Here is a 26,357-nt window from a genome sequence, read left to right as displayed (position 1 = left end):
TATAAAGTGCATGAGCATTTACGTAACTTAAACGAGACGCCCTCCCACCCTCCTCTTCATTCCCTTTATGAAACCGTTTAGTGTGTATGCTTTTATGGTAATGGTTTTTTTCCTCCTCCTCTCCACCGGTTCGGTTTTGGTCAGATCTACCGCTATCCAGTGACCACCTATCGACATGCTCCCCACCACACAACATTACAGTCGTTGATCTTCTGGAACGACATTGAACCACAGAGAAAATGTAGGCAGCTTCCACGCGTGGCACTCATGCGCCGCCACGCCCTGATGACTCTGCCAGTTACACATGCCACACTAGCAGGTTCCCTACCTCAAGATAATTCAGATCTACACCACCTCACCTCCCAACCATCGGCGCGTGGCCTCCATGCTCCACCAAATATGTCCATCCGATGCCGGTCTTGAAAAAGGGACTACTATGTTATCGCTTTTCCTAACCGATGATCTTGAAAAAGAGAATAAGTATCTCTCCAAAAAATATCTTAAGACAATAAAATACAGTGCATCCACAACTTACACCACCTCCAGTAATGGCTTACTTAAAAACCATCTTTTAAGATGACACCCTCTTTATAGGGCATGGGTAGAGACCAAGAAATTAGTCCCAAAACCCATTGTAATTTTTGTTTTTCCATCACTTTTGCACTGTGGCTATTGTACTGGGGTGTTTGTTGGAAAACCTCATCCCTTCCTCATGTATCATCTTTTCATTTTCTAATAAAATCTGCTTGCTTAAAAAAAAATGTAAACAAGAAGGCTTACAAGCCTATGTTGCTTGCCATCAGTCCTTACAACAACCAAGGCAAGGTTGGCCAGGGGTTTATGGAAGAGCATAAATTGCGCTATCTACAACAAATGCTTAAAAGAATGAAAGGAAGTGTAGAAACATACATTACCACCTTGAAAAAAAACTTTGGAAGAAACAGCTCTTAAATGCTATGGAGAACGCATTAGCCAAACCTAAGATGAGTTTGTAAAAATGATAGTAGTTGATGAGTGTTTCATTATTGAGTGTTCCACTAGTTTGAAATCTATTGTAAAACAGGAGATTGTCAAGATGACCCAATCTTTCAAATGAAGTGGGTGCTTCCTAGAATAGCTCGTGATCTACTGTTATTAGAAAATCAACTTCCATTCTTTGTTCTGGCTAAATTGTTCGGGATTAGTGAGAGTAACAACACATTACTTCATAACAGATCCAAAAATTTAGGAGAACACGTTGTCGATATTGATGAGGAGAAATGTGGAATTAGTGTTGAAAGCTCAACCTCCACAACTCAGATTATACTGACACGACTGCCATGTTTGTTTTTGCAAATGAAATGAGTAGTGGCCTAGGCACCACTAGAGGATCCAACCCATCCAGCAAGGCGTGAAGATTTCTTTGGAGCCATGAGAGATAGAAGGAAAAGCAAAAACGTTTTGGGAGAAAAACGAAGGAAAGTAGAGGAACGAAGAACTCAAACAGTGGGGTAAGGAGCACAGGAAGTAGAGTGAAAGGCAGAATGAGTATATTGGATTTCCCAATAGAGAGGAAGGGTCCTTATATAGGCAGGGTTAACGTTTGAACTCCTGAGGTGTCATAATTCCATGTAGCACCACGTGTCCCTCAATGTACCAGAATCCCTCAATTATCGCAACTCCTGCAGAGTATATCTATAGATACGATGTGTGGAATAAATGGCTACATAACACGAAGTCACAACATAGAAATCGCAGGGATGCTATTCAATGTGAAAACGTAATCGACAACATATCACCACGTTGGTGTGAGGCGAACCATGCTTGGCTTGCAGCAAAGAAGGCTGGGTGGACTTGCAATGCAAAGGGTTAAGGAATAAAGAAAGAATTCCCCTCAAACTTGTAAGGGGATTTTTCCCTTACTTCATAGGGCCCATTGGGCCTTAGCCCGATACCTGGCTCAAACGCCACTAAGCCCCCCTAGGGGGTAAAACCTCTACCAGAAAAGGGAGACAAGTAATCGACAAGACAGGTTAGCCTAACAGCCTGCAGCCGCATTCAGAGCACAAAAACTTGTACATAGCGCAACGGGAAACGCGGACGACCCTCGATCCGTCGACATCAGACCATCAAAGACTCACAAGGTATAAACAGAAAGTCAAGAAATCACGTCGCATTAATGACGCCACTATCAAGCTATACGCCACATTTATGGTGCCGTCATAGAGTTACACCGCATTAAAGGACTCTGACAACATAAATAGAAGGAAAGGCATGAACTTTGTGGAGACAAAGATGATCTCCCCAACCCAACCCAACCCATGATATAAATAGCCAGCTCCAGGTACGAAAGAGGCTCTCTGATCATTAGACTCTTTTACTTATTTACAAACTTTCAAGAATACTTATTAATTTTAACATTAAAAACTCTCTAATCCTTAGGCTCTCTGATCCCATGTGTATAATATAATTGTAGCATCATCATCTATATATTAAAATGGGAATTAGTTAATTAACTAGTAAAAATCGCTTTGATCAGGTCAAACTCTACCTAACCAACTTCGCCAATTCCCCTCCCCAAGTATATACTCTTATTACAACCTACCGCGTTGAATTTAAACACAATTAAACTATCTTATTAAAATTAGTCCCACTTGTATCATGAGACACAGTTTTCACCTAACCAGATTTCCAATTTGAAACTCCCATCAAGATAAAATAATTAGTTAATTTTTCTTTCATATTCAAGGCTCTAATTTATATAGGCACTTGGAACAATTTGAACCTATTATAATAATAATAATAATAAAAAAAAAGAACCCTACCTAACCAATTATGATAACTACTTAATAAAAATTATCATAATTGCAAGTGATGTGTATAATATAATTGTAGCAGCATCATCTATATATTAAAATGGGAATTAGTTAATTAACTAGTTAAAATCACTTTGATCGAGTCAAACTCTACCTTACAAACATGGCCAATTCCCCTGCCCATGTATATTCTCTTATTACAACCTACCACGATGAATTTAAACACAATTAAACCATCTTATTAAAATTATGGATGCTTTTAATCCGGTTCTTTACTCACACTTGTATGAGACTCATTTCCCAGCTGACCGAATTTCCAATTTGAAACTCCCATCAAGATGAAATAATTAGTTAATTTTCTTTTCGTATTCAAGGCTCTAACTTATAAGTTGAGTTTATTTAAACAATAATAGATCTAATTAGTTAATTAATTTTTATTAATCAAGTTACTAATTTTTATTTAAAACTAGAAGTCATTAAGTTTTCAAAATGCAAATCTTTTAATTAAAGAGAAAAATTAACCTGTGAAAGATTATAGAGATGTGACTGATTTCATTATATGATAATATTGATATTGCCCAAAAAGAATGACTTTACAAAGATGGGTTTCTCAAATTTTATTTTATTATAATAAAAGTTATTATTTTTATTTTGCGATGGAAGGTATAAAATGAATGTGTTACACATATTTTAACACATTTTAGATGTTTTAGGAATTTCAAAAAAATATTATTTTTGATCAAGTATTTTATATTATTTATACATTTCCGGTGTCGGTGTGCCACTACTATAGGTTGAAACTTCAACATATTCTAGTAGGTCATGATATATGTATTTGAAATTAACATATTTCGGGTCATGGGTCAACCAACCATATTTTTATCTTTTCACTCTGTTTTCTCAAATTTTCAAACCAGTTCAGAACTTAAGAAAAAAAATTAAATTTTAACTAATGTTGGATATAATTTTAGGATGTATAATCTCACGTACGTACTCTTTTTAAAAAATAGTTATGTCTACTATTGAAAAATGAGATTTTTCATAAAGATCTCAAATTATTAATTTTTTCAAAAAAAATATACGAATTTACATCTCCTATAACTACACAAATAATTCACTAAGCGCAAGTCATTTAAAACATTATTGAAGTACCTATATTCCTAATACATAAACATACATATATATATATATATATCTATATATCCCTATACTATAATTTTTTTAATTCTAACATCTTAAATAGGTAATTTCCTCTCACAATCATTTTACAGTTATACAATAAAATATTGTTTTATAATTTAAATATACCAAAGTAAAGAAAATAGTAAACTAAATTTAAAAAGAAAATAGTCTATTGTATATTTGTTTTACACTTTACTGCGTCTTAGAGTTAGAGCTGTCCTCGGGAATATTTATATGTCACAGAGCTGACAAGCCTAGCAGAGTCTTTAACGTTCCCTCTATGTAGGTTGCATCTTTATAATCTCTCCTTCAGGCTTTCTCGATTCAGCCGAAGAAACAATCATATGTAGGCCGTTGAGCAATAGAGCAAGTAAGTAAGAGCATTTTTAATGGTCTAACTATTATCAAGTCTAAAATTTGATTAGAATCTTAATTTTTAATTAGGTGAGTTCACATTAGACTAGCTATTATAAAGTTAAAATAATAATATAATATTATATTTTTTACTTTATCAATCAATAGAAATAATGTGCATGTCATGCATGCTTTACCATTTAAAGAGAGAGGGAAGTGATAAAATCATTAAATATTGATTTCCATTATGAATAGTAGCTAGTCATATTTAGAGAGGACTTAAGATTTACTATTCATCAAGTCTTAAGCTTTAAATTATTGGCTAGTCCAATATGGAGGTTTTTTCTCACATCTAGCTAAAGTTTGGACTTGTATTGACATTTGACTAGTCTATTGCGAATGCTCTAATAAGTTCCATTTCCTTCTTTGGCCATGCATATACAATTATCTGCAGGCTGTCTATATCGTTGAGTTGTTATTACAATTACACAGCATTTTACCTGAATATACTAATTAGGATGTTTAATGAAAGACAGTATAATTAGTATCTCTACTTTTGGATATCAAAATCTACAATTAAATGAGGCTTAAGTTTATGAGGTGTCTATATATGAACCATGTATATATCCTACGGTGGATGCATTCTGTGAAATTGATCTCTTCTACTCTTGCTCAAATAGTTCTAATTTATTTATATATTTTATTTTTAGAATCTTTTAATAATTTGGTGTTAAGTTTTTTTTTTTTTTTAAAGTTCTTTTAGTTCCGGTTTTATGTTTCAAATTAATGAAGGGCGTAATAATAAAGAAAATATTAATGTTATTGGGTCATTGAAAACTTATCGCTCATATGAACTTTTTGATTTATTAAAAAAATATAAACACAAAAGGATAGAGAGAACCATATATATATATATTAATGTTATTGGGTCCTATTAATCTTTTGTGTTTTCGAACTCCTTTTATTTTAACCAGTATCGCTCACATTTTATTTTCCCTTTTTGGATTTTTGTAAATTTCTAATTTTTTTTCAACACGTTGTTATTATCTAAACGTTTATTTTTTAAAAAATTATCTAGTTTTTTTAATTAATTTAGAATTCTTCTTAAATTTTTATATAGGACCAAAATCACTTTTATATTTCTTTTCTATCAAACTAATTAACGGAACGTGAATAGATTTTTTTTTTCTTTTTTTTTTTTAAGTTTTAAAGGATTCCTAACATAATGTGATACTAATTAATAATTTATACTTGCGGGTCACGTTGGGATGTAATTTGTGGACGGAAGATATGCTTAAAAAATTTAATAAATAACTGGCCTGATTCCAATATCGAGATTAGAGTCTCCTTTTAGCCTTTTACAAGAACTTTAATATGGTTTTATTAACTCTGTTTTTTTTTTTTTATATATATTTACAAGTCTTTTACTAGCTGCCTATATATATATATACTGCTATACATTTATAAAAGAGAAAAAGGAAAGCAAGATTCTGCAAAGAAACATTGTGCCGTCGGAAAGTTGGTTCTGTTGAATGCTTTGCAAGAAGAAATGTAGGGAATAGAGGTATCCCAAAACAAAGCTTTAAACGTGTGTCGAAAAAAGGTCAGGATAACCCTCTCAAATAAGAGATTCCAGCTTGATCCAGTATAAATTATAAAATACCCAAACTGCGCTTAGGTTGCTGATCAGAGGAGAGATTCTAACGTTCTATATATGGTTAATGAACATTAAATAATTTCATTATCTATAAATTATTCATGCTTATTTATAACTTATATATCTTAATAAAATTACTAAATTACTTTAATTTAGTATAAATAGTAGAGTTATATGTATCTACATAAAATAATATATAGTATCATATGATATATTAGTTAATTAATAGTATATATTATTTTACATTTTATATGATCAATAGTGATAGATTATATGGAACTTACATAATTAACTTATCCACTACTATGTAAAATAATATATTATATATTAAAAAATTTATATTTAAACATTTCGGTCCGGTCTGGTCTGGTCCAAAAAAGTCACAACCTGGCATGAGCAATTACGTAACGTAAACGAGAAGGCATACAAACCTGTGCTGCTTGCCATCGGTCCTTACAACGATCAAAGCACGGTTGGCCAGGGGTTTATGAAAGAGCATAAATTGCGATATCTATATCAAATGCTTAAAAGAACGGAAGGAAGTGTAGAAACATACATTGCCACCATGAAAGAATTGGAAAAAGGAGCTCGTAATTGCTATGGAGAACACATTAGCCACACCTCAGAGGAGTTTGTAGAAATGATGGTACTTGATGGGTGTTTCATTATTGAGTTGTTCCACAAGTATGAAATCTACAAGAAAGCAGAAGATTGTCATGAAGATGACCCAATCTTTCAAATGCAGTGGGTGCGTTCTAGAATAGCTCGTGATCTACTGTTATTTGAAAATCAACTTCCATTCTTTGTTTTGGATAAATTGTTTGGAATGAGTGAGAGTAACAACACACTACTTCATAACAGATCCAAAAAGTTAGGAGAACACGTTGTCGATATTGATGAGGAGAAAGATGGAATTAGTGTTGAAAGCTTTACCTCCACAGCTCAGGCTATCCAGACACGACTTAAGGATCTTGCCCTCGATTTTTTCTCCTACTTTTTACCATTTGAATGGAATGTCGATGCATCAAGTTATAATTTAATCGAAAAGATTACGCATCTACTTTGTTTGGCGCATGATGCTCTCACCGCTTCACTTCTAGACATGGTATGTCAATGTTTAACGATCGGGTTCAGATTCAAGAACACAGAGTTTGAGCATCTCCTTGGTCTCATACATGCAACCATTGGTATTTCATTACTTGATACAGAAATAGATCATGCCAAAGAACATCAAGAGGAAGGAGTCAAACTCAAGGTGGCAGAGATATTTAAGCGCCTATTTGGCCTAATTCATGAAGCTATCATTCCATTACTTGCAAAGGTGGAAAACATGAGGAAGGCAATTTCGTAAACCCGCGAATTTCAGAAACCTAGATTCCAAGTCAATATGGCAGCAATTGAAAATGAAGACTGGGAATCAATTCCGTTTGGCTCAGAGTTTCAGGAGGCTGGAGTTGCATTCAATATAGCAAAGAAATTTAAGGATGATCTATTTGAGATTTGGAGTTGGACAACAATACCTTATGCCATTGAACTTCAAGAGGCTGGAATTGAATTCGACAAGGCAAAGAAATTTAAGGATCTACATGCTCATCGAAATAGGAATGAAGACCAGAAGTCAAAATTGTGTGAAACAGGGACGCAAATGGATGTAGATGAATTAAAGACAGTAGAGAAATTGAAGAGTCTACTTTGTCTGGACAAGATTGAAAACTGGAAGTCAGTACCTTATGGTAAGGAGCTTCATGAGGCTGGAGTCGAATTCAACAAGGCAAAGAAATTTAAGCGTCTACTTGCTCTTAGAGAGATTGAAGCCATGAACATACATGGTGCCACAGAGCTTGCAGAGGCTGGAATCAAATTCAAGAAGGCAAAGAAATCTAATTTGTTTTCCATAAAGTTCAACAATGGGCTAATGGAGATTTCACCTTTGAGCATAGAAGATCATACAGAGACTTACTTACGAAATCTAATTGCAGATGAGCAATACTGTCATCCACCTTGCAATGTGAATTACGTCACCAACTATGTGTGCTTCATGGATGATCTCATTAATACTCCAAAGGATGTTAAGTTACTCCGTCATAGAGGAATTATCCATAACAATTTGGGTGATGATGAAATTATTTCCACCATGGTTAACAAGCTTGGTCACTATGTCAGTTTTTCAACCAACATTTATGCTAGAACTATCATGGATGTGAACATGCATTGTAGGAGACGCAGGAATGTATGGATGGCAAAATTAAGGCGTGATTATTTCAACAGTCCTTGGGCATCGGTTTCATTTCTGGTTGCTTTCTTATTGCTTGCACTTACAATTACACAAACCATATTTTCCATTATTCATTAGGTTTTTCGTGCAGTGTGTTAATCTTGATGTTTGTTCTCATAGTTAAATGTAATAAATGTCGAATAATAAGATTTTACAAATTAAGAGTGACTTGTTATCTTTTGTTGAGTTATTTATTGAATGAAATTGATTGGGACACGGGCGAGTGCTCAAGCTAAAACACGAAATTGGCTAAGATGGATAAGATTGTCCGTGCATCCATTTTAGCCTATTCTGTGCTTTAACTCGTGTCCCTATCAGTGCAATTAATAGCACTATTCTTGAATAACAATGTGGAATGAAATTTCTCATTGCTTAGACAGCCGTATGGCAAGGCTACGTATTATCTAGCAGTGTTATTACTCACATCATTAGAAGACCACCATAGCGGCAAGGCTACGTATTATCATGAAATGTTATATATCATTCTTCTTGCCATTTGAGATGCAAAATTACTTATCAAATTTTTATACTCAATATTTGTTAATATGTTATTTTCGATAGATAAAATGGCTAATCCATTTAATCTTTCTTGTGACAGTTGAATGTAAATATGATTTTATTAATTTTAGTTTTGAAAAACTTCTTTCTTCGGGTGCAACGGTCACAAGTATTGTCAATAATATTCTATAAGCAATGCATAAAATTGGAAAAGAATCTAACTTTTTAATATAATCTAATGTTTCTATTGGAGTACTACTAGTATCTATTTGCAAAACCTTTTTTTAATACTTTCAATTTGAAAGCAAATCTAAACCAAGAATATTCACCATGTTTTAGAAAACTTTCCAAACTAAGAAACTTTTTTCCCAAATCATCATCCTCTAAAGATCTTAGTTTTTTTCAAACTGAATAAAAACCAAAAATATTTTCATATATTGTAACTTGTTCGAACCTATTTTTAGTTGATTGAAAAGCTAGCTTGATCTAGTACTATATATATATATATATATATATATATATATATATATATAATAATCAATTCTAAAAAACTTTTCGGCAGATTAATGTGGCGCAGTCTCATCATCAATATTTTTCACCAAATTGTTTCTTTATACAAATTGTTCGCTTTTCATGAAATATTGATTCTATTTTCATTTCAATTGCAATTTCTTTAGTTGAAATTAAAGCAGACATGAATCTAATTTCTCTATAATTTTTCAAGTAGGAAATAAGAAAATTGCTCTATAGCAACATCAATATCATGTCATATATACCAAATATTCATACCTAATAAAAACTCAAAATTTTAAATCCCATTGTTGCTAAGCATGTGGCCCCACTCCTTAATTGTTTTAGGATCTTCACTAGTGTTTGCTAAATGAACTAGAAGTGTAACGACCTCACAAAACCCCAAATAAGTTAGAGAAATTTTTGGCATCAGCCTACTGTTTACCGGAGTACACCACACACTTAGCGTGTCTTTTTTTTTTTTTATGTTTTGTTTTTCTCTCTATCTCTTCTCCCTACGAAGCACGTTTCCCTTTCTCCCTACTTGTCCTTTCACTGCCAAACGAGAACTCAGGATCTGCAAGTCTGAAGCTTTTCTTGGGATTTTCTCTCAACCCATAATCCAAAGCTTTGTCCTCAGCTTATTCTCCAAGGCTTTGATCCTCTTCTTGTTCTTCACCCCGAGGAAGAAGATGAAGATAAGGCTGGCTCAGTAGGGCCACCGAGTTGCTATGGCTTTGAAGGAAGAGGCAGGTTGGCTCGGTGGGGCCACCAAAAGGCAGAAGAGGTGGAGACAGGAAGAAGTCGATCTCAAAGTCTATCAAGGTTGGACTTCAATTCACCGTGGGTTGAATTGCTTGGTATTTGAAGAAAGGTCGCTACACCGAAGAAGACCCCCAAAAAAGGCCTCTCCATTTCTACTCATTTTGTATGCTAGGCTTTTCTTAGTTTTATTTTTTTCGTTTTTGATTGCACTCATGTCTAGTCAATGCTAGCTGGTGTCGTTTCCCAAAGTGTAGTCAAGTTTCGTACTCGTTGTCATGGTTTTGTTATTTGTCATGTCGTCTTTTTTAACTTTTCCTCTTTACTCTTCTTCATCTCTAAATCAACACCCTTAATTCACATACAGAGACGCAAATGTTGGAAGTGTAATACTAACTTTTCTCGATCTAAAAGTCATTTCTCCGCCTCTTGTGTTTTTTCAAGACATGACGACTGTGTACATAATTATTAAATACGGATCATGTCGTATCATGCTTATTTATTTGAATCAGGTTATGTTTTTAAGTTTTGGTCTGTATAATTAAATAGATCGTATTTAAATTAATATATATAATCTAATATTTATGACTTAATACGATTCAATACAATATATGTATAAATATAAATTCACATGAAATTAGGGGTTTGTTTAATACATCCCAAGAAATAAACATGTAAATAAACTTATTGTTCGGAATACTCTAATAATTAGACAAATAAACGTCCAAATGTTTACTACGAAGGCTAATGTCATGCGCAGTGATGTAACGCTTGAAAAAATTATCATCAATTCAATCTCGACTTGTCTTTCGGGACAGTGGATACATGGGCTGCTTCCGAAATGGACTATACAACCAACAGGTCTGTTTTGGGTTGAAGGTTATAAATGGACCTTTAATATGACAATGATGATCATAAATGGACCACGTGATCAATGGAGACAATACTAATTATAAGGACTTGGAGTTGGATCGAGATGGTTCCCCGAGACAATATTAACAGTCAGCTGAATCTTTCTTCGTAAACAAAAAACTTAGAAGCCTTCGTAACAAAAAGCCTACGTTCGAACAACAAGTAAGGGCTGGTTTGCTTTCAAAGATAAAACTTAGAATTTTGGAAATTTTAAAAATATCATATCTCATCTTTATGATTTTTTTAAATTTTCATATAAAATAAAATAAAAAATTTAACTTATGTTTTTCTCTTTAAAGTACGACTACTATTCTTAATATTTATTTTATACAGAGATTGATTCTCTTTCAAGAGTTTAATGCTTAATTAAACTTGCATGTCATTCTTCGAACTAATTAGGGGTTTGAGAGTAGGTTATCAACCAAAGAAAATTACGGAAGTAAGACAATATAATTATGAGGCCTAAACGATTAATCCTAAATGTTATTTCGTTCCCAAACTTATACTGTAGACCCCATGATGGTATAAAATTAAATCAGTCACAGAGACGGAGAGAGAATGGTGGATGAAGAAGGAATATAAAAATAGAATAACCGGGGAACAAACTGAAAGACATTCGGCCTACATCAGTCTCTCGTATCCAAATTTTGAGCTTTAATTGGTTAGCAATTGAGATGAGACATGGAAATTTAAAATTCACAAAATTTCATTCTCAAACATCATTCAAATATAAAAAATTTTAATTTTAAATTTTTAAATATTTTATTTAATCAATATTGTATCATTATCTAAACACAAAAATTAATATAACTTGTATAAACTTCAAAATAAAAATAATATTAAAAAATTATCAATAAATAATTTTATAGTATTATTATTCAAGTTCTTGAATGCCTTCAATTGGCTCCAATGCCCCTGACCTTACGAAGAATTTTTTTTTTTTTTTTTTTTTTTTTTTTTTTATGTCGGGATAAGTAAGAAAGGAAAACTTATACACTTTTGGTATCATTTACTTCTTAGAATCTTATTTGTAAAAAATTTAATTTTAAACTTCATTTTTAATACAGTTCGTGTCATATGAACATGCACTACAAGGTTCAACAATTTTTCCAGCGATTATGTATCGCTGGATATACACAACAAATCGCTGGCATATACATAATCCAGCGATTTTTATATCGCTGGCAAGTCGCCGGTATACACAACAAATCGCTGGCATATACATAACATATGTTACCACATGATTGTTTTCATACAAAATATATATATATATATATATATGTATATCACAACAATCAAGTGGCCAGAGATGTAGGGGTAAATTAATTAGGTGTGATAACATATAACACGACTCATGAATTCGATACAATTATGAAATAAAATAATTACCGGATTTAGGTTTGATATAAATGGGTTTGGGTCTAAAAGGGTTGATCAAATGAGACACAATTAATAAACAGGTCAATTGCTAGTGAGTTCATAGAACATGCAATCAACCTGTATTATATGAATGAATTATATTTTTCAAGTTTTATAAATGTTTAGTTTAAAATTTTTTTTTCTTGGAATGTAATATTAATTTTAGTATTTAACAACTTAATATTTCAAACTATTGAGCTTTGTTGTTAATATATAATTTTATTTTACGAAAGTATTAATTTTCTTATATATTATTGATTTGGATATTGATACTAAAATATTTTATCATAAATCCAATAGTAATTGTGGATCATGTTATATAGTTATCATTGATTATATATGAAATTGAATTAATTAAGTTAAAAAATAAATATGAGTAATCTAAACCTCTTTATATGAGAGGATTGAAACGGGCTAAACGAGTTGAAATAGGTGAAATGGGTCGTATACATAAGTATTAAATGGTTTTAGCGGGTCATGTCGTGTCACCCATGTTTATATAGATCATGTTAGGATTTTAGGTTCTAACCCATTTAATTAAATGGGTTGTGTTTGATTTACTGATATAATCTAATACTGATGACTTGACACGACTCAACACGACCCACAAATAGAAATTCATGTGAAATTGGTGGTTTGTTTAATACATCTCAAGAATCAAACATGTAAATAAACTTATTACTCGGACTACTCTAATAATTAGCCAAATGAACGACAATTCAATATTAATTAGGCATGCTAATGTCATGCGCATTGATGTAACGCTTGGAAAAAATTGTCACCTCCTCAATCTCAACTTGAAAGTCTTCTTCGAAATAGTGGTATACATTTATTTTCGAAATGGACCATACAACCAATATGGTCGGTCATTTCGGAAGGATTCGAATACTGTCATTTAATTGCAAAGAGAAATGCTACCCATCCCACCCTTAAGTCCCGTTCGGACATCCCGCTCGACGTGTCAATACACGTTGCAAATGAAATAAAGTAAAATAAGTGATTTTAAAACACACGGGCGAGACCCGAACCCACGCGATACCCATCTCCACTTCGCGAGTAGCCTTCGCGAGCAGAACCCGTTAGAACCAGCCATCGACACCGTTGCCAAGCTCCATCTCCGATCTCATCTCCCCTGGTATCTACCAATCAAAAAGCACTGAAGTCTTGATGGAAAGCCTCTGTAATGTTGTCCTATAAAGGCATAAAAAATCTTGTTAGTGTCAACACAATTCACTAAAAAGATTATCAAAATATTTTAGTTTTACATTACCTGTGAGTGATGAGCAGTCGAAGGAGTTGAAAAAAATTCCGGCGCATGTGTCCAAACTTGACTTTGTTGATCCTAGTGTTAAAAGTATAAATTAAAAATAAATTAAATAAAAAACAACAAAAATATTCAAGACCAAGTGAATCGTAAATTTAGTATACAAAATTAATAAAAATGAACCTCAGCTTGGTTGTTGTGCAATTGCCTTTTCGTACTGGATTTCTTAATACTCTTCTCAGCGGGGTGCACTTTTCTCTTAGACGGTGGTCTTCCCTTACTCCGAACTACAAAAGGACTAAGAACTCTAGGGGTTGAAGCCTCCGTCGAAGGAGCTGTATCAACTATGTTGCTAGTATCATGATCAGCGATACCAGGGTACTGTGTCTTCAACTGTTCTATCTGACTAATTAATTTAACACAACTGCTCTCAGCCTTTGAAGCATTGGAACACAGTTCATTGAAACGATTTTGGATCCTATCATACCTTCGTGCATCGTCGATGCTAGTAGTGTCATAATTACTTTTCACAAAGGTGTATTTTCGCTTAATATCTTTCCTCCACCGATCCAAGATGTATTTTGATAGTACTGTATGTTGGCCCATTTGAGTTAAGACACGGAGAGCGTGTCTACACAAAATACCCTTAAACTCAAATAACTTACAACTGCATTTCACATCAAGTGGATCTTGATCAACTTCCACATTAAAGGTTACACGTTTTAATAAGTCATTACCAACTTAAACCTCATCCACAACAACGAACATATATCTACCTTCCTCACACCCCATCTCCTTAGTAGTCAAATATAGAAATCCTCGCAATTCCTCTTGTACCTCTTTGAATTTAGCAAGAATACATGCACTTTGAAATTGCTTCTCAAGAGGATAGCGACTTATGCAAGGAATGTTCGTGTTAAAGAAATTGAAGTTAGCAATTGCTTCATTCTCTACCTTCCTCCTAAGGGCCGAATCATACTGGTCAACAAATTGCTTCAGAGTAGTTCTAGAGTTCACGTAGTTAGGGGTGTACAGGAACGTACCAAACCGGCTGCAATCGACTGGAACCGACCGCCGGAGTCAGGAACCGGTCGGAACCGGTGAAGAACCAGCCAGCGTGTGGTAGATATTTTCTGAAACTGAAGTTTTCCGGTTCGGTATCGGTTCAACCCAGTGAAAAATCGATGAACCGGCCGACCGATTCTAATTTTTTTTTTTCATTTTATACCTATATAAGAAACGACGCCGTTTCACTTAAATGAGTAAAACGACGTCGTTTTAATCCACCTAGTTGAAAAAAAAAAATAAAGCAAACGGCGTCGTTTGGTTTCAACCAAACGACGCCATTTCATGATTAGGCTAAGATCCCCCTTCCCCTTTCTCGTTCTCATCTTTCTGCGCCGTTCTGCGTCTTAGCTCTCTCTCTCAGACTCTCTCGTCTCCCTCTCAGCTCCCTCTCTCTCCGATGCCGTCCCTCTCTCCCTCCATCCATTTGCGCCATTTCATCCATTTGCATCGTTTCAAGCTTCCATCTTTGATTCGTTGAGGTTTGTTGATGGGGACCACGGTTCTTTTATTTTTCTCAGAGAGGGTACCGATATTGTTGTGATAATGTGATATTTGTTGTGAATCATTTGATATTTGTTGTATATATTGTAATTTTGTGAATATGTGATGATGGAGTTCGAGTTTACATGTAACTTTGCTCAAACCGAAGTTTTCCGGTTCGGTTTCTGTGTTTCTCATTCCTCTCTCTCTCTCTCTCTTCACGTCGCCGACGAAGCAGACGAACCGACCGGTAGAAAATCGAGATCAACGTCGACTGTTTTCTTCCCCTTCACCGGCCGGTTTCGGTCGAGATATTCTTTTTTTCAGTGTATCGGTGCGGTCTCGGTTTCAAGTCTAAACCGAACCAATAGGTCGGTTTTTCACCCCTACGTGACGTAGTCGTCAAAAAATGCATTCATTCCTTCACTTCGCTGTGTGGTTGACATTCCTGCCCAGAATGTGTCTCTAACATAGGCCGGCACCCAATAATGTCGATCACTATACAGTGATACTAATCATGCATTCTCATGCAAATCATATGTATCGAGCATACGACACCAATATTCATCAAACTCATGCTGACTGAAAGAGTCATATACGCATCTATGTATGGTACTCTTGATTTCCTCGTATCGACAATGTGAGCCAAATTTCTTAGGAAGTTTTTTCATTATATGCCACAAGCAGAATCGATGCCTAGAAGTTGGAAACACCCTCGATATTGCAATTTTCATGGCCTTGTCTTGGTCTGTGATGATTGCATTTGGCGGTTGGTTATTCATACACTGCAACCTGACTGAAACAACCACTCAAATGTATCTGCATCTTCATTGGATATCAATCCGCAACCGAGTAGGATTGACTGTCCATGGTGGTTCACACCTACAAACGGTGGAAAATGCATTTTATACGCATTAGTGAGATATGTTGTATCAAATGTAATCACATCCCTGAATGATTCATACACAGCTCTACTCCGGGCGTCTGCCCAAAACACATTCTTTAACCGCATCTCATTGTCAACGTCAATTTTATAATAAAACTCCGGATTTCTTTTTTGCATATCTTCGAAATAGTTACATAGAGCTACACCACCTCCAACCCCAAGGCGAAGTCGTCGTACTTTGTCAATGTAGTTTCGACACTCCTCCTCCTTGAATGTTACATTCTCATAACGCCTCGCCTCAACAACCAAAGACTTTAAATTTTTGGACAACCTTATACCTGCCTCGTCATTTATTTCAAGTCTTTTAGCAATACGAGCATCAACCTTCTTAAAGCATCTGAAATGTCTTGCCTTCCCCGAACTACAGGCGTGGGTGTGATCCAATATCACCTTAGATATAGTATATCCACCTTCAACATTTAATACTGTATTAATTCTAGCCTTACATCCCATCTTTACAGTTTGTCTTGGTTTCATAACATTGGCGACAGCACTCTTCGATGTGCCTCCTCGCGCGCATGCCAAGCAAAACCATATTACTGTCTCATCGTCATCCTGTCTAATATTCCTTTTGGATACCCCAAACCCTTTCTTCTTACCATATTTCATATAATAAGCATGCACTTCTTCTACAGATGAAAATTGCATTCCAACCGTAGGTTCTTCAATTGTTTCATCACCTCCAATCTCCTTATCAATTTCTACCTCATCACACTCATTATTTGAAAATTCTATGTCGGCATCCATTGCAACATTCAAATTCTCTACAAATATACAACATGTGAAACAAGGATATTAAAATAAAGCATTGGCATAAACTAAATTTGGCATAAAAAAGATTAAGCAAATGATTCATATGTCTGTCATCAACTAAATTTTATAAAATGACCAGCTACCATCTATTTCTGCAATTCCATAAGTCTTGAAATTCATCAGCTAGCTTGAAGGGTTAACTTCTAGTTTACCCAATCCATTTTGATTTTAGGTTCTCACAGAGGCATTTTCACAAACATGTAAAGTGCAAGTTCTTGTTTCACAAATTTCTCCATCTTTCCATTTTATTTCCCTTCCTTAGTACAATACATAGAGATCATAACAAGACTAGTGCAACATAGCTCAGAAGAAAAAACAAATCCCAGACAAACAACAAAAAAAAAAAAAAAAAAAAACCTTCGGACATCAATTGTAGGGGAAACTGAGAAAGGGAAACTTGAAGAACCTACCTTGGGTCCGATCCGTCGGAGAGATGGCCGAGAGACTGGTGGGGCTCGAACTCGTGGGGCTGGGGGAGATGGCTGCGCCGAACGGGGTAGACGAGTGAGGGAGAAGCAGAGAGCGCACGGGGTCTGGGGGAGGAAAAAAAAAAGGAAAAAATGTAGTCGAGGTCGGAGATGAGAGGTCGGAGATGGAGGTCGGAGATGAGGCCGGAGATGGAGCTCGGCAGCGGTGTCGATGGCTGGTCCGAACAGGTTCTGCTCGCGAAGGCTGCTCGAGAAGTGGAGATGGGTATCGCGCAGGTTCGGTTGTCGCCCGTGTGTTTTAAATCACTTATTTCACTTATTTTACTCTATTTCATTTGCAACGTGTATTGACACGTCGAGCGGGATATCTGAACGGGACTTGAGGGCGGGATGGGTAGCATTTCTCAATCGGAAAAAGGACAAACTAATATGACAAATGCGGATGGCCACGTGATCAATGGAGGCAATATTGATGAGGACTTGGGAGTTTGAGCAAGATGGTTCCCTAAGGCATCTCTCACCATCCTCTTCATTGCACTCTTAATTTCTGTTGGCTCCATCGAAAACCATATCGACAAACATGCCGACCAATTAGTGTCATTATTTTGTTGTTACCACTTTATAATTAATTTACTTTCTTAGTTAAAACTCGAATAAGAATAATTATAAATTGGAGGCTGTACGTTGAAGGAGTACCACTAAAGATGAGATTCCTTGGCAAGTACTTTAATTGATGTTTTGGAAGAAAATATTTGAGAATAAATGTATACACAAATATGGCCAAAATATAATGAAATATGTGGACTCTGTCTAAATGTATACCCATAACCCATGTAGGCAGTGTGCCCTCAATCGGCTTGACTGCCCATGACCTTACGAAGATTTTTTTTCGCCGGCTCAAGTAAAAAGTAAAAACTTTAGTTGTAAGTCAATACGACTATACACCTGGGCATTCCCGTGTCGGCTAAGTTTATTTAGGGAGGCTGAGGTCATGCACAGTACCGCATGGCTTGGGAAAGATGTGACCTATACAATCTCTAAGACCTTAAAGTTCATTTCCGTAAAGCTGTATACAGCTGTTTCCGAAATGCACGTTAAAACCAACATGGTCCGTATCTGGGTTACAATGCAGTTATTTCTGAAAAGAACACATGCGTACCATAAGAGGACCACATGATCAAGGGAGTCAATATTGATAAGCAGTTGGAGTTGGAGCAAAGTGGTTCCCTTATGCATCTCTCTCCATCCTCTTCATTGCACTCAGCCTTCTTTATTTTTACAGATAAAATAAAATAAAAATTGAATAAAATAATATTAGAATATATTTTTTTAATATTATTTTTTATTTTGAGATTTAAAAAAGTTGAATTATTTATTTTATTTTATGTAAAAATTTAAAAAAGTTATAATGATTACATGAGATGAGATGAGATGAGATGAAATGTTTTATGAAAATGAACGAGGCCTTAATTTAGGTTGAGTTAAAGGCTCCATCAGAAACCATAGCAACAAATATGCCGACCAATTAGTGTCCTTATTTTGTTGTTACCTATAAAGAACGTGTTTCACACTGCCAACCGTATGGATAACCTTGCGACGATGAAAGAACGACGCTAGTCACCCTGTGTAAACTCCAATATTTAAGTCAGTAACAATGTAAAGATAAACGAATATGAAAATGAAGACGAAAATGTATGTTACCTCTAACAAGTTATTTATAGAAGGTTGTGGCGTGATGGCGATTGACTCTAGTAACCAGAGAAGATATTTATAGGAGTTATTAACTAGAGAAGATATCTCATGATCCCTTATTAACTAAAGAAGATATCTCATGTTTTGTATGAGTTATCTTACTCAGGATATTTATGTCTAACTGTGGGCCTCATCCCTAGTTCTTCGGGATTATCTTATCTTGTGATTGTGGTTACAAGCCCTCTATCCATGGGGCTCCTAGCTTTAAGCTTCCAATAAGCCCTCTTAGACTTATGGATGGGCTTGGCCTTAGAGATGGGCTCGGAGCCCAGGGGTCTAAATGTCCCCTCCAGTTACCCCGCTAATTTCCCTTGTGCTGGCACATGGGAAATTAAATATTTTTTTTATTACTTGCTCGGCTAGTCTGTAAGCATTTATTCATTATTTTCCTTCTTTTGGCTATAGTCCCTACTAGGTGGTGTGCACCAGTCTCCACCCTTTCTCTTTTTAGAAAATACTTGGTTTGCGTCAGGCATAATTATTCTTGCTAATTTAATGGTTTTCAAAAAGAAGTGTAACTGCCAGCGCAACCAACCTTTCGGATTCTCAGGAACCCTCATGATTACCTTTCTCAGATGTGCTTCACATGCCATTTACTTCCCGTAACTTCTTTCTTTACTCTTTCGTCTTCCTCATATTTCTTTGTATTTCCCTCTATTTCCTTCTCGTTTCTCCGTTCTTCCCTTCTCTTCAGATTCCTTCGTACTCCCCTCTGTTTTCTTCGCATTTCCTTCTTCAAGATATTTTTAATGGCTAGTTGCAGCTCTACCAAGAAATACCCCAAACAAAAGCCAGATTCTTCTCTCACCCGTCGACCCACTTCCTTTGATGGGCATTCGTGGCGCTCAGTTCTAGATGTGGAGGACTTCGCGAACGGAGGGAGTCATTACCCATCCTTGAGTCGATAGACATGAACATTCTGGAAAAAGGGTGTGTCGATGAGGAGGGCTATGGCGGGGACATAGCCCTAACAGTTTGTGCCCTAACCCACGGGCTTTATCTCTCTTTCATCCACCTAGTGCGTGATGTCCTGCATTTCTTGAAGCTTGCTCCTGCCCAGCTTCGCAATAAAGCATGGCGCATGCTGATGTGAGCCTACGTTGCCTTCCGCCGCATTTTGGAGCCCCTTGGGTAGAGGTACTCCAACCTTACGGAGAATGAATTCCTTTCTTTTTACGGGGTGGTTTCCCTGTCAGGGAACATTTGCAGCTTCAACGTGCACGGGCAACACCTCAAGCCTTTGAAGGGCGTTATTCCAATGCCAAACAATGGACTAGTAAGTTTTTCTTGATCTCCGGTAGTGACTGGAAGTATCCCGCCGATGAGATGCTCATAAGGGATTACCCCATTTTTACCAATTTACTTGAAAAAATTGGTTAGATCTCAATATTAGAATTATTAAATAAATCAAATACTTGAAGCAAATCAAACACTTTGTTTAACACAATGATTGGTTTCGAAGAGAAATCCCTTAAAAAAATCTTTAAATGTAAAACTCTACAGGGCAGCCAAACTCAGGAAAGTCAATCTTATTATTTGAAAATCAATTACAAGTATTCATCAATTACAAAACCTTTGTAACTTGACTCTCTTACTTTCCAAGACAAACGACCCGTTTGTCTTCTACCGTGGTAGCAGCCAGAACTTCTGGCGATATTCAAATATTGCCTTTCCTCCTAGAACTCTAAGGGCTGAAGTTCAATCACACGATCCTCCACACTTGGAGCACGATCACATTTAAGGAGAGATGAAAATAAAAGTGAAAATCCTCAAGATGATTCTCCCTTCATAAGCACACGAAATATATCTCAATGATCGTTAATCAAACTCCCTACAGAGTCATGAAACCGAATCCTTTTAAATATTAGATTTGGAAAGAGTCTCAGTTGAAGTAGGATTCTGCTGACACGTAGAGTCAACCACGAGAACGTTTCCCAACGGATTGCTAACATTTCGCGATAATTCTTCTCTGTAGTTACTGATCTGTGTTCAGCTTCTGTTCTGGATAATTGCAGATCTTTTTGAATTCAAATTTCATGTTACTAACTTATCTAACCAAGCTTAAAGACTTCTAGATAAACTCAATGTTGTTCAAGATAAAGTCAACAATTGTTTTACATTCATTCAAATTCAAACTTATAATGATAAGATAAACTTTATCATTTAGTCATCTAATCCTAGCCAACTTTAGCATTTACAACTGATAGTCAACAAAATCATGTAAAACAAAATCATGTAAACCTTGTTCGTGAATGGGCGAAGGACCACAACCGCGATGGTCTGTGGTCAGAAGACTTTCTTTCTGATTCGACTATTGACAGATTCTTGTCGGTGCCTATTCGCGCCCATGTCATCGGGGAAAAACTCAAACCAGTTCCCCTTCCAATGAAACGAAGTGCTCCCCAGACTAAGGGCCAAAATTGAAGCGCCCTCGTATCGAGGGCACAACACCTACTAGTGCTTCTAGTTCTCTTGAGAAGTTGACGCAGGGGGTGGATGTGGACGTGACTATTTGCCGCCTTTGCTTTGGGCGTATCTGGGGAAGTGGTGCTTGATGTTCCTACGTTCGCGGTTTGTGACACTGTGACCGAAGCTGTCGATGGCAGAGTTGCCTCCCGAGGGGGCTAGATTCTTCTTCGCTTTCCCTGCCTACAACTATTTCGGGCGGCGAGACTCCACCCACAGATCAGGATAGGGTGTCCATCCCTTAGCCGACTACGTCTTCATTTGGCGGGGATGGAGACGTCACCCCTCGTAAGGGTGGCAATGCCCTTGACAACAAGTGGGCGTTGAAGTAGGTGCTCAATTTGAAGATTGGATTAGGGCGTGAGTCAAAGTCCACCAAGATGAGTCAGCGAGGGAACTGGTTGGCGCCCGTGTTGAAGACGTCCTATCCGCGCCCACTCCTAAAGTTATCGTGGCCCTAGAGCATAGCTTGGAGCGGCCACATGGAGGATGCCAGTCGGGTGGAAGATCCTGGCCGCCGTGCTTTTGCACCTCCATCAAAGGCAGTCATGGAAATGACCAAGCTCCTGAGGAGAATGTTAGCTCCAGTAAGGTTCCTTCTTTCTTTTTCATTCAAGTTTGTATGTAGGTGCTTTTTGGTGCTTGTATGAGACTTTATTTAGCTTTTTACGCTTGTATAGAATGTAGAGGCTTTGGCGTCTTGGATCGTGGAGGAGAGGGATTCTTTGGATGAGGAGGTCCTTGAGAGGCAGAAGTTCTCTTACTTTGCTAAGCAAGAGAACGATAGCCTTAAGGCTAAGAGGGACTTCCTACAAGGCTATCTGGAGCAGTCTGATGGTTATGTTCGGTCCTTGGAGGCTAACCTTGACTCTCTTCATGAGAAGTCATCCAGCCTTCGTTCTGAGCTCCTTCGTGTTAAGAACCTCCATGCTCACGATAGCTTTGCCTTGCATATGGCAAAGATGGAGAGAGCCGCCACCCGAGTGGAGGTATTATGCCTTAAGGGGGGCACTAGACTCTTCCGAGTGATCCCAGTTGGACGCTGAGAGAAAGTACCAAGAGGCGGCTATTGCTTTGGCTTTTTCTGAAAAGAGGCTTGAAAAGGTGGCTAAGGAGCTGGCTCAAAGGAAGGGGGGCATTCTGGAAGGTGCGTCATGAGAAGGACACAAAGATCAACGAACTATAAGGTGAGTGGGTTCAGGCGGAGGTTGATTTTGCCAAGTATAAAAAGGACCGCGCGGAGATTGATGCCTGTCAAGATCGGATGATTGATATTGTGTCCAGGTTGGCTAGAGAGGTGAACAAGCTGCGCGAGGCTTGGGGAAGGTTGGAGCATCAACTAATTGATGCCAACAACAAAATTGTTCTACTGCACCCTCAGTTAGTAGCCGCCAGAGCTGTCCTAGACAGAGCTTTTGGATATGGGTATGGCGCAGGTTGGCACGCCTGAAGATGCACCTTTTGGCCAACCCTTAGTCCGACTTGAGGAGTCTAATCTTGGAGGAATTCAAGTCTAATTTTGGGCTTTTGCAAATCTTGTACTTCTTTCTAACGTTTTGGTTGTTGATTCAGACTGTTTTGTTCCTTGTGTTTTTGTCCTTATTCTTTGGCAGCATTCGCTATTTAGTCCTTCACGCCTGTGGGCTTGCTTTTGTGCTTTGGGTTTAGTGGGTGGTTGTCTTGTGAACTTGAGAGTCATGGGGTCTTCTGACCCCCATGCTTTTGTTGTTTATGGGGTCTTCTGACCCCCATGCTTTTGTTGTTTGCCTTATGAATGTGCTTACAAATGCCTTTTTTACCCTTTGCGCATGCTCTAGCTATGTTGCGAGTATTCAACTTTGCCCTTTGGATGCTAACTTTGGATAGGGTCAGGTGGTATTCTGACCTCCACGCCCGTTCATTTGCACCACGAGTGTGTAACTCGGCTTTTGTTGGCTAACATTGGAGAGGGTCGTGTGGTCTTTTGTCCTTCACGTCTGTTCCGCCTAGTAATTGATCAAGTACTCATTTCTATTTTCTTGAGTCTAAAAGAAAAACGTACATTCCAAAAAGCAGAAAATTATTTCTGAGATAAATAAATGTAAATGCGTAAGGAGATAAGCTTTTCTAAGGATAGAACCTTTTTAGGTGCTCGCGTTCCATGGGTGTTGCAATTCTCTTCCCTCGCTGTCTTTAAGCCGATATGATCCTAGGATATATCATTGGGAGGGCTGAGAGCACTCCCAATAGTTTATATATCTTATCATTTAAGATATATCATTAAAATTCACTTTTTTTATTTTACATATTAATTTTTACAATATACCATACATCAGTTTATCTATTTTTTCTTTATATTATATTATTTAATAGTTTGTTGGGAAAAAAAAATACAAAGAGAGAGAAACTATTGTGAGAGATAAAGTACATGAAAAGAGAATAAATAAATAAAATATTTTTACATTTGTGAATAGTTCACTCTACATTTAGCTTAACACTATAGTAAAATGTAAAATATATTTGAAAATAAAGAAGCCATTGGAGGTAGTTTCAGGCTACTTTTCTTCAAATTTTACATAAAAATGGGTTTTACAAAACTCATTGTAAGTGCTCTGAGAGTAATGGCAGTGGTTTATGCATATTTATATATAAAATCATCCTTCTTGAAGAATGATTTTGTATATGAAAAAAAAAACTCTCACGCTGATTTATATATCTTTAAATTAAATAATAATAAAATATTATTTTTTTTATTTTTTATTTGTTTTCTAAAATTATTTTTTTATATATATTTATAATTAACATTAATTTTATATTATCAACTTAATACAAATTTTATGTATCAAAATCATCTTAATATAAATTTTATAAAATTGATTTTAATGGGTAGGAGAAAGAAAAAATAGTAAAATAATATTTAAAGAATGAATAGTATTTCTTCAAATTTAAAGAAATATTATTTATAGTTATGCAAAAATTTAGAGATACATAAGTTAACATAGATAAATTTAAAAACATATTTTTTAACTTTAAAAATAAAGATAAAGATAGAGAAGCCACCACCAATGCCCTGAGTAAGCATTTTCACATCAACCGGTACGAACGACAGTCCATGTGATCCATTTCTGTTGCGCATTTTTCATGTTGGTCCTTTTCGAGAATAATGCCTAATTTGGTTTTTTTTTTAATCGAGTTGATTTAAGATAAAAATTAAAAATTAAATAAAATATTATTAAAATATATTTATTTAATATTATTTTTATTTTAAGATATAAGAAGGTTGAATTATTTCTTTTATTTTGTTTAAAAATTTAAAAAAATTATAATAAACAAATTAGTTGAATTGATCCATTACGGAAAAGAACAATGCTAGGTCATTCCTTTTACTGTATTTGATTTTTTTTAATTATTTATTTTAAATATTTTTAATTATTAAAAGTATTAGAAGAACAAACAGTTGCATTAGTAACCATTTCTTTAACTATTAAATAAAAATAAAACATAAAATAAAATACTGAAAAGGTAATTTTAACGAAAGAGCATTTTTCTTAATTTATGAAAAAAAGATATATATTTTCTCTACAATAATGCTTTGTCTCCTTTCTCTATATTTATTAAGTAAACAAAACTAAAAAGGAAATATTTTATTATATATTTGTTTAAACTTTACATCTTAAATATGACGTCAGGATGAAAAAATGAACGGAAAAAAAAAAAAATTGCCTTCCTCTGTACAAATTCGGGCTAGCACTACTCCAACATCTTTATATAATCTATCCCTGTACGATTTTTGAGTTTTATTAATATCATTCACGTAATATTTATTTTTTTTTAATTTCTTTAAATTTATTATTATTAATTTAATTGAATTTTTCTACCCATTATCTATATATTACATATTTGATAAGAAAAAAAATCAAAAAATTATGCAGGGAATATAATATAAGATTAATTATGTGTGGTATATAATGTTTAATAAAATTATCAAAGACGACATTAGTATCTACAGTTCAATATAAGTTTTGGAGGTGTCTATATATGAATCATCTACAATTCTATATATGTGATACTAATTTAAACTGTGGGTAACATTGGGTAATAGTTTGTGGACGGAAGATATGCTTAAACTAACTTTTAAAAAAGTATATTAATTTTTTAATTAAAAAAATAGTAAAAGGCTCGGCCCCATGGCCTAGCTGGGAGCAATCCAAGCCATCCCTGATCATCAAGGAGAAGATGAACGGTGAATACAGCCCTATCCTGTAAAGGAAGGGGATAAAGTCATGGTTCACATAATAAATTTATAAAGTTAGAAAAATACTAGAACGCACGAACGGGAGAGGCACAGAAAGCACAAATCCTCATCCCATGTCAGTAGTCTGAAAACTCTCATTATCCTTGCGCGCATAAAACAACAATATTCTATTTTACCATTTTACCCATGTCAGCGGTCCCTTAATCACGTCTTCAGACTTTAACTCATTAGAAAAATTGTCTTTTTATAGTTTTTAGCTAATCACGTCTTAGAAAAATTTGGAACCCTTGCCCGTAGAATAGCAAATGTAATCACGTCCCTGTGTAAAGGCATGTTGCCCAGCAGTCTCATTATTTTTTTTTTCATTTATTCTTTTAATCATCATAAATATTTTTTTAAAAAAATAAAAAATTCACAACATTACTAAAAAATATTACCTTAATTATTAAATTAAAAAAAAATAGTGTCGGGAGAAATGCTCTAGTCAACCAAAAATACTCCTCCTCACTACTCTAATTATTTATTTCATACAATTAGATAAC

General features: G+C 35.6%; 4 protein-coding genes across 5 annotated transcripts in view; 2 read left to right on the top strand and 2 right to left on the bottom strand.

Annotated features, from left to right (window-relative positions):
- The window catches only part of LOC121254509 (putative UPF0481 protein At3g02645), a 94,056-nt gene that overhangs the window by 38,763 nt on the left and 28,936 nt on the right, over positions 1–26,357 (top strand). The window lies entirely within an intron of this gene.
- Positions 6,399–8,417, top strand: LOC121242367. The gene is made up of 2 exons (XM_041140267.1): positions 6,399–7,309; positions 7,355–8,417. The coding sequence occupies exons 1-2, from the start codon at positions 6,476–6,478 to the stop codon at positions 8,339–8,341; spliced, it is 1,821 nt and encodes a 606-aa protein (XP_040996201.1). The 5' UTR covers positions 6,399–6,475; the 3' UTR covers positions 8,342–8,417.
- LOC121254526 lies at positions 13,484–14,521 on the bottom strand. Its single transcript, XM_041154609.1, has 3 exons — positions 13,812–14,521; positions 13,635–13,706; positions 13,484–13,555 (listed from the first exon to the last, which is right to left on the bottom strand). Exons 1-3 carry the CDS (start codon positions 14,232–14,234, stop codon positions 13,511–13,513), a joined length of 540 nt encoding a protein of 179 aa, XP_041010543.1. The 5' UTR covers positions 14,235–14,521; the 3' UTR covers positions 13,484–13,510.
- On the bottom strand, positions 15,576–26,092 carry LOC121254517 (protein FAR-RED IMPAIRED RESPONSE 1-like). 2 transcript variants are annotated; one of them, XM_041154598.1, is made up of 2 exons: positions 26,081–26,092; positions 15,576–16,884 (listed from the first exon to the last, which is right to left on the bottom strand). In XM_041154598.1, the coding sequence occupies exon 2, from the start codon at positions 16,867–16,869 to the stop codon at positions 15,955–15,957; it is 915 nt and encodes a 304-aa protein (XP_041010532.1). In that variant the 5' UTR covers positions 16,870–16,884; positions 26,081–26,092; the 3' UTR covers positions 15,576–15,954. The 2 variants fall into 2 exon arrangements, with proteins under 2 accessions (XP_041010532.1, XP_041010521.1); XM_041154587.1 differs by lacking the exon at positions 26,081–26,092 and adding an exon at positions 17,346–17,666 and having other exon boundaries at positions 15,576–16,886.

This window comes from Juglans microcarpa x Juglans regia, chromosome 1D (assembly GCF_004785595.1).
Source record: "Juglans microcarpa x Juglans regia isolate MS1-56 chromosome 1D, Jm3101_v1.0, whole genome shotgun sequence".
Lineage (NCBI taxonomy): Eukaryota > Viridiplantae > Streptophyta > Magnoliopsida > Fagales > Juglandaceae > Juglans > Juglans microcarpa x Juglans regia.
The sequence above is the reverse complement of the archived record's forward strand: the minus strand, read 5'-3'. Positions and strand labels throughout refer to the sequence as shown.

Bases quoted from the DNA above. Each gene is read 5' to 3' on its own strand.
- LOC121242367 (XM_041140267.1), top strand. From the start codon at position 6,476: ATGAAAGAGCATAAATTGCGATATCTATATCAAATGCTTAAAAGAACG. The intron at 7,310-7,354 runs GTGGAAAACATG...CGCGAATTTCAG, and splicing joins TCATTCCATTACTTGCAAAG to AAACCTAGATTCCAAGTCAA.
- LOC121254526 (XM_041154609.1), bottom strand. From the start codon at position 14,234: ATGGGCCAACATACAGTACTATCAAAATACATCTTGGATCGGTGGAGG. The intron at 13,707-13,811 runs GTTCATTTTTAT...TTTTAACACTAG, and splicing joins TGCACAACAACCAAGCTGAG to GATCAACAAAGTCAAGTTTG. The intron at 13,556-13,634 runs GTAATGTAAAAC...ATGCCTTTATAG, and splicing joins CGACTGCTCATCACTCACAG to GACAACATTACAGAGGCTTT.
- LOC121254517 (XM_041154598.1), bottom strand. From the start codon at position 16,869: ATGGATGCCGACATAGAATTTTCAAATAATGAGTGTGATGAGGTAGAA.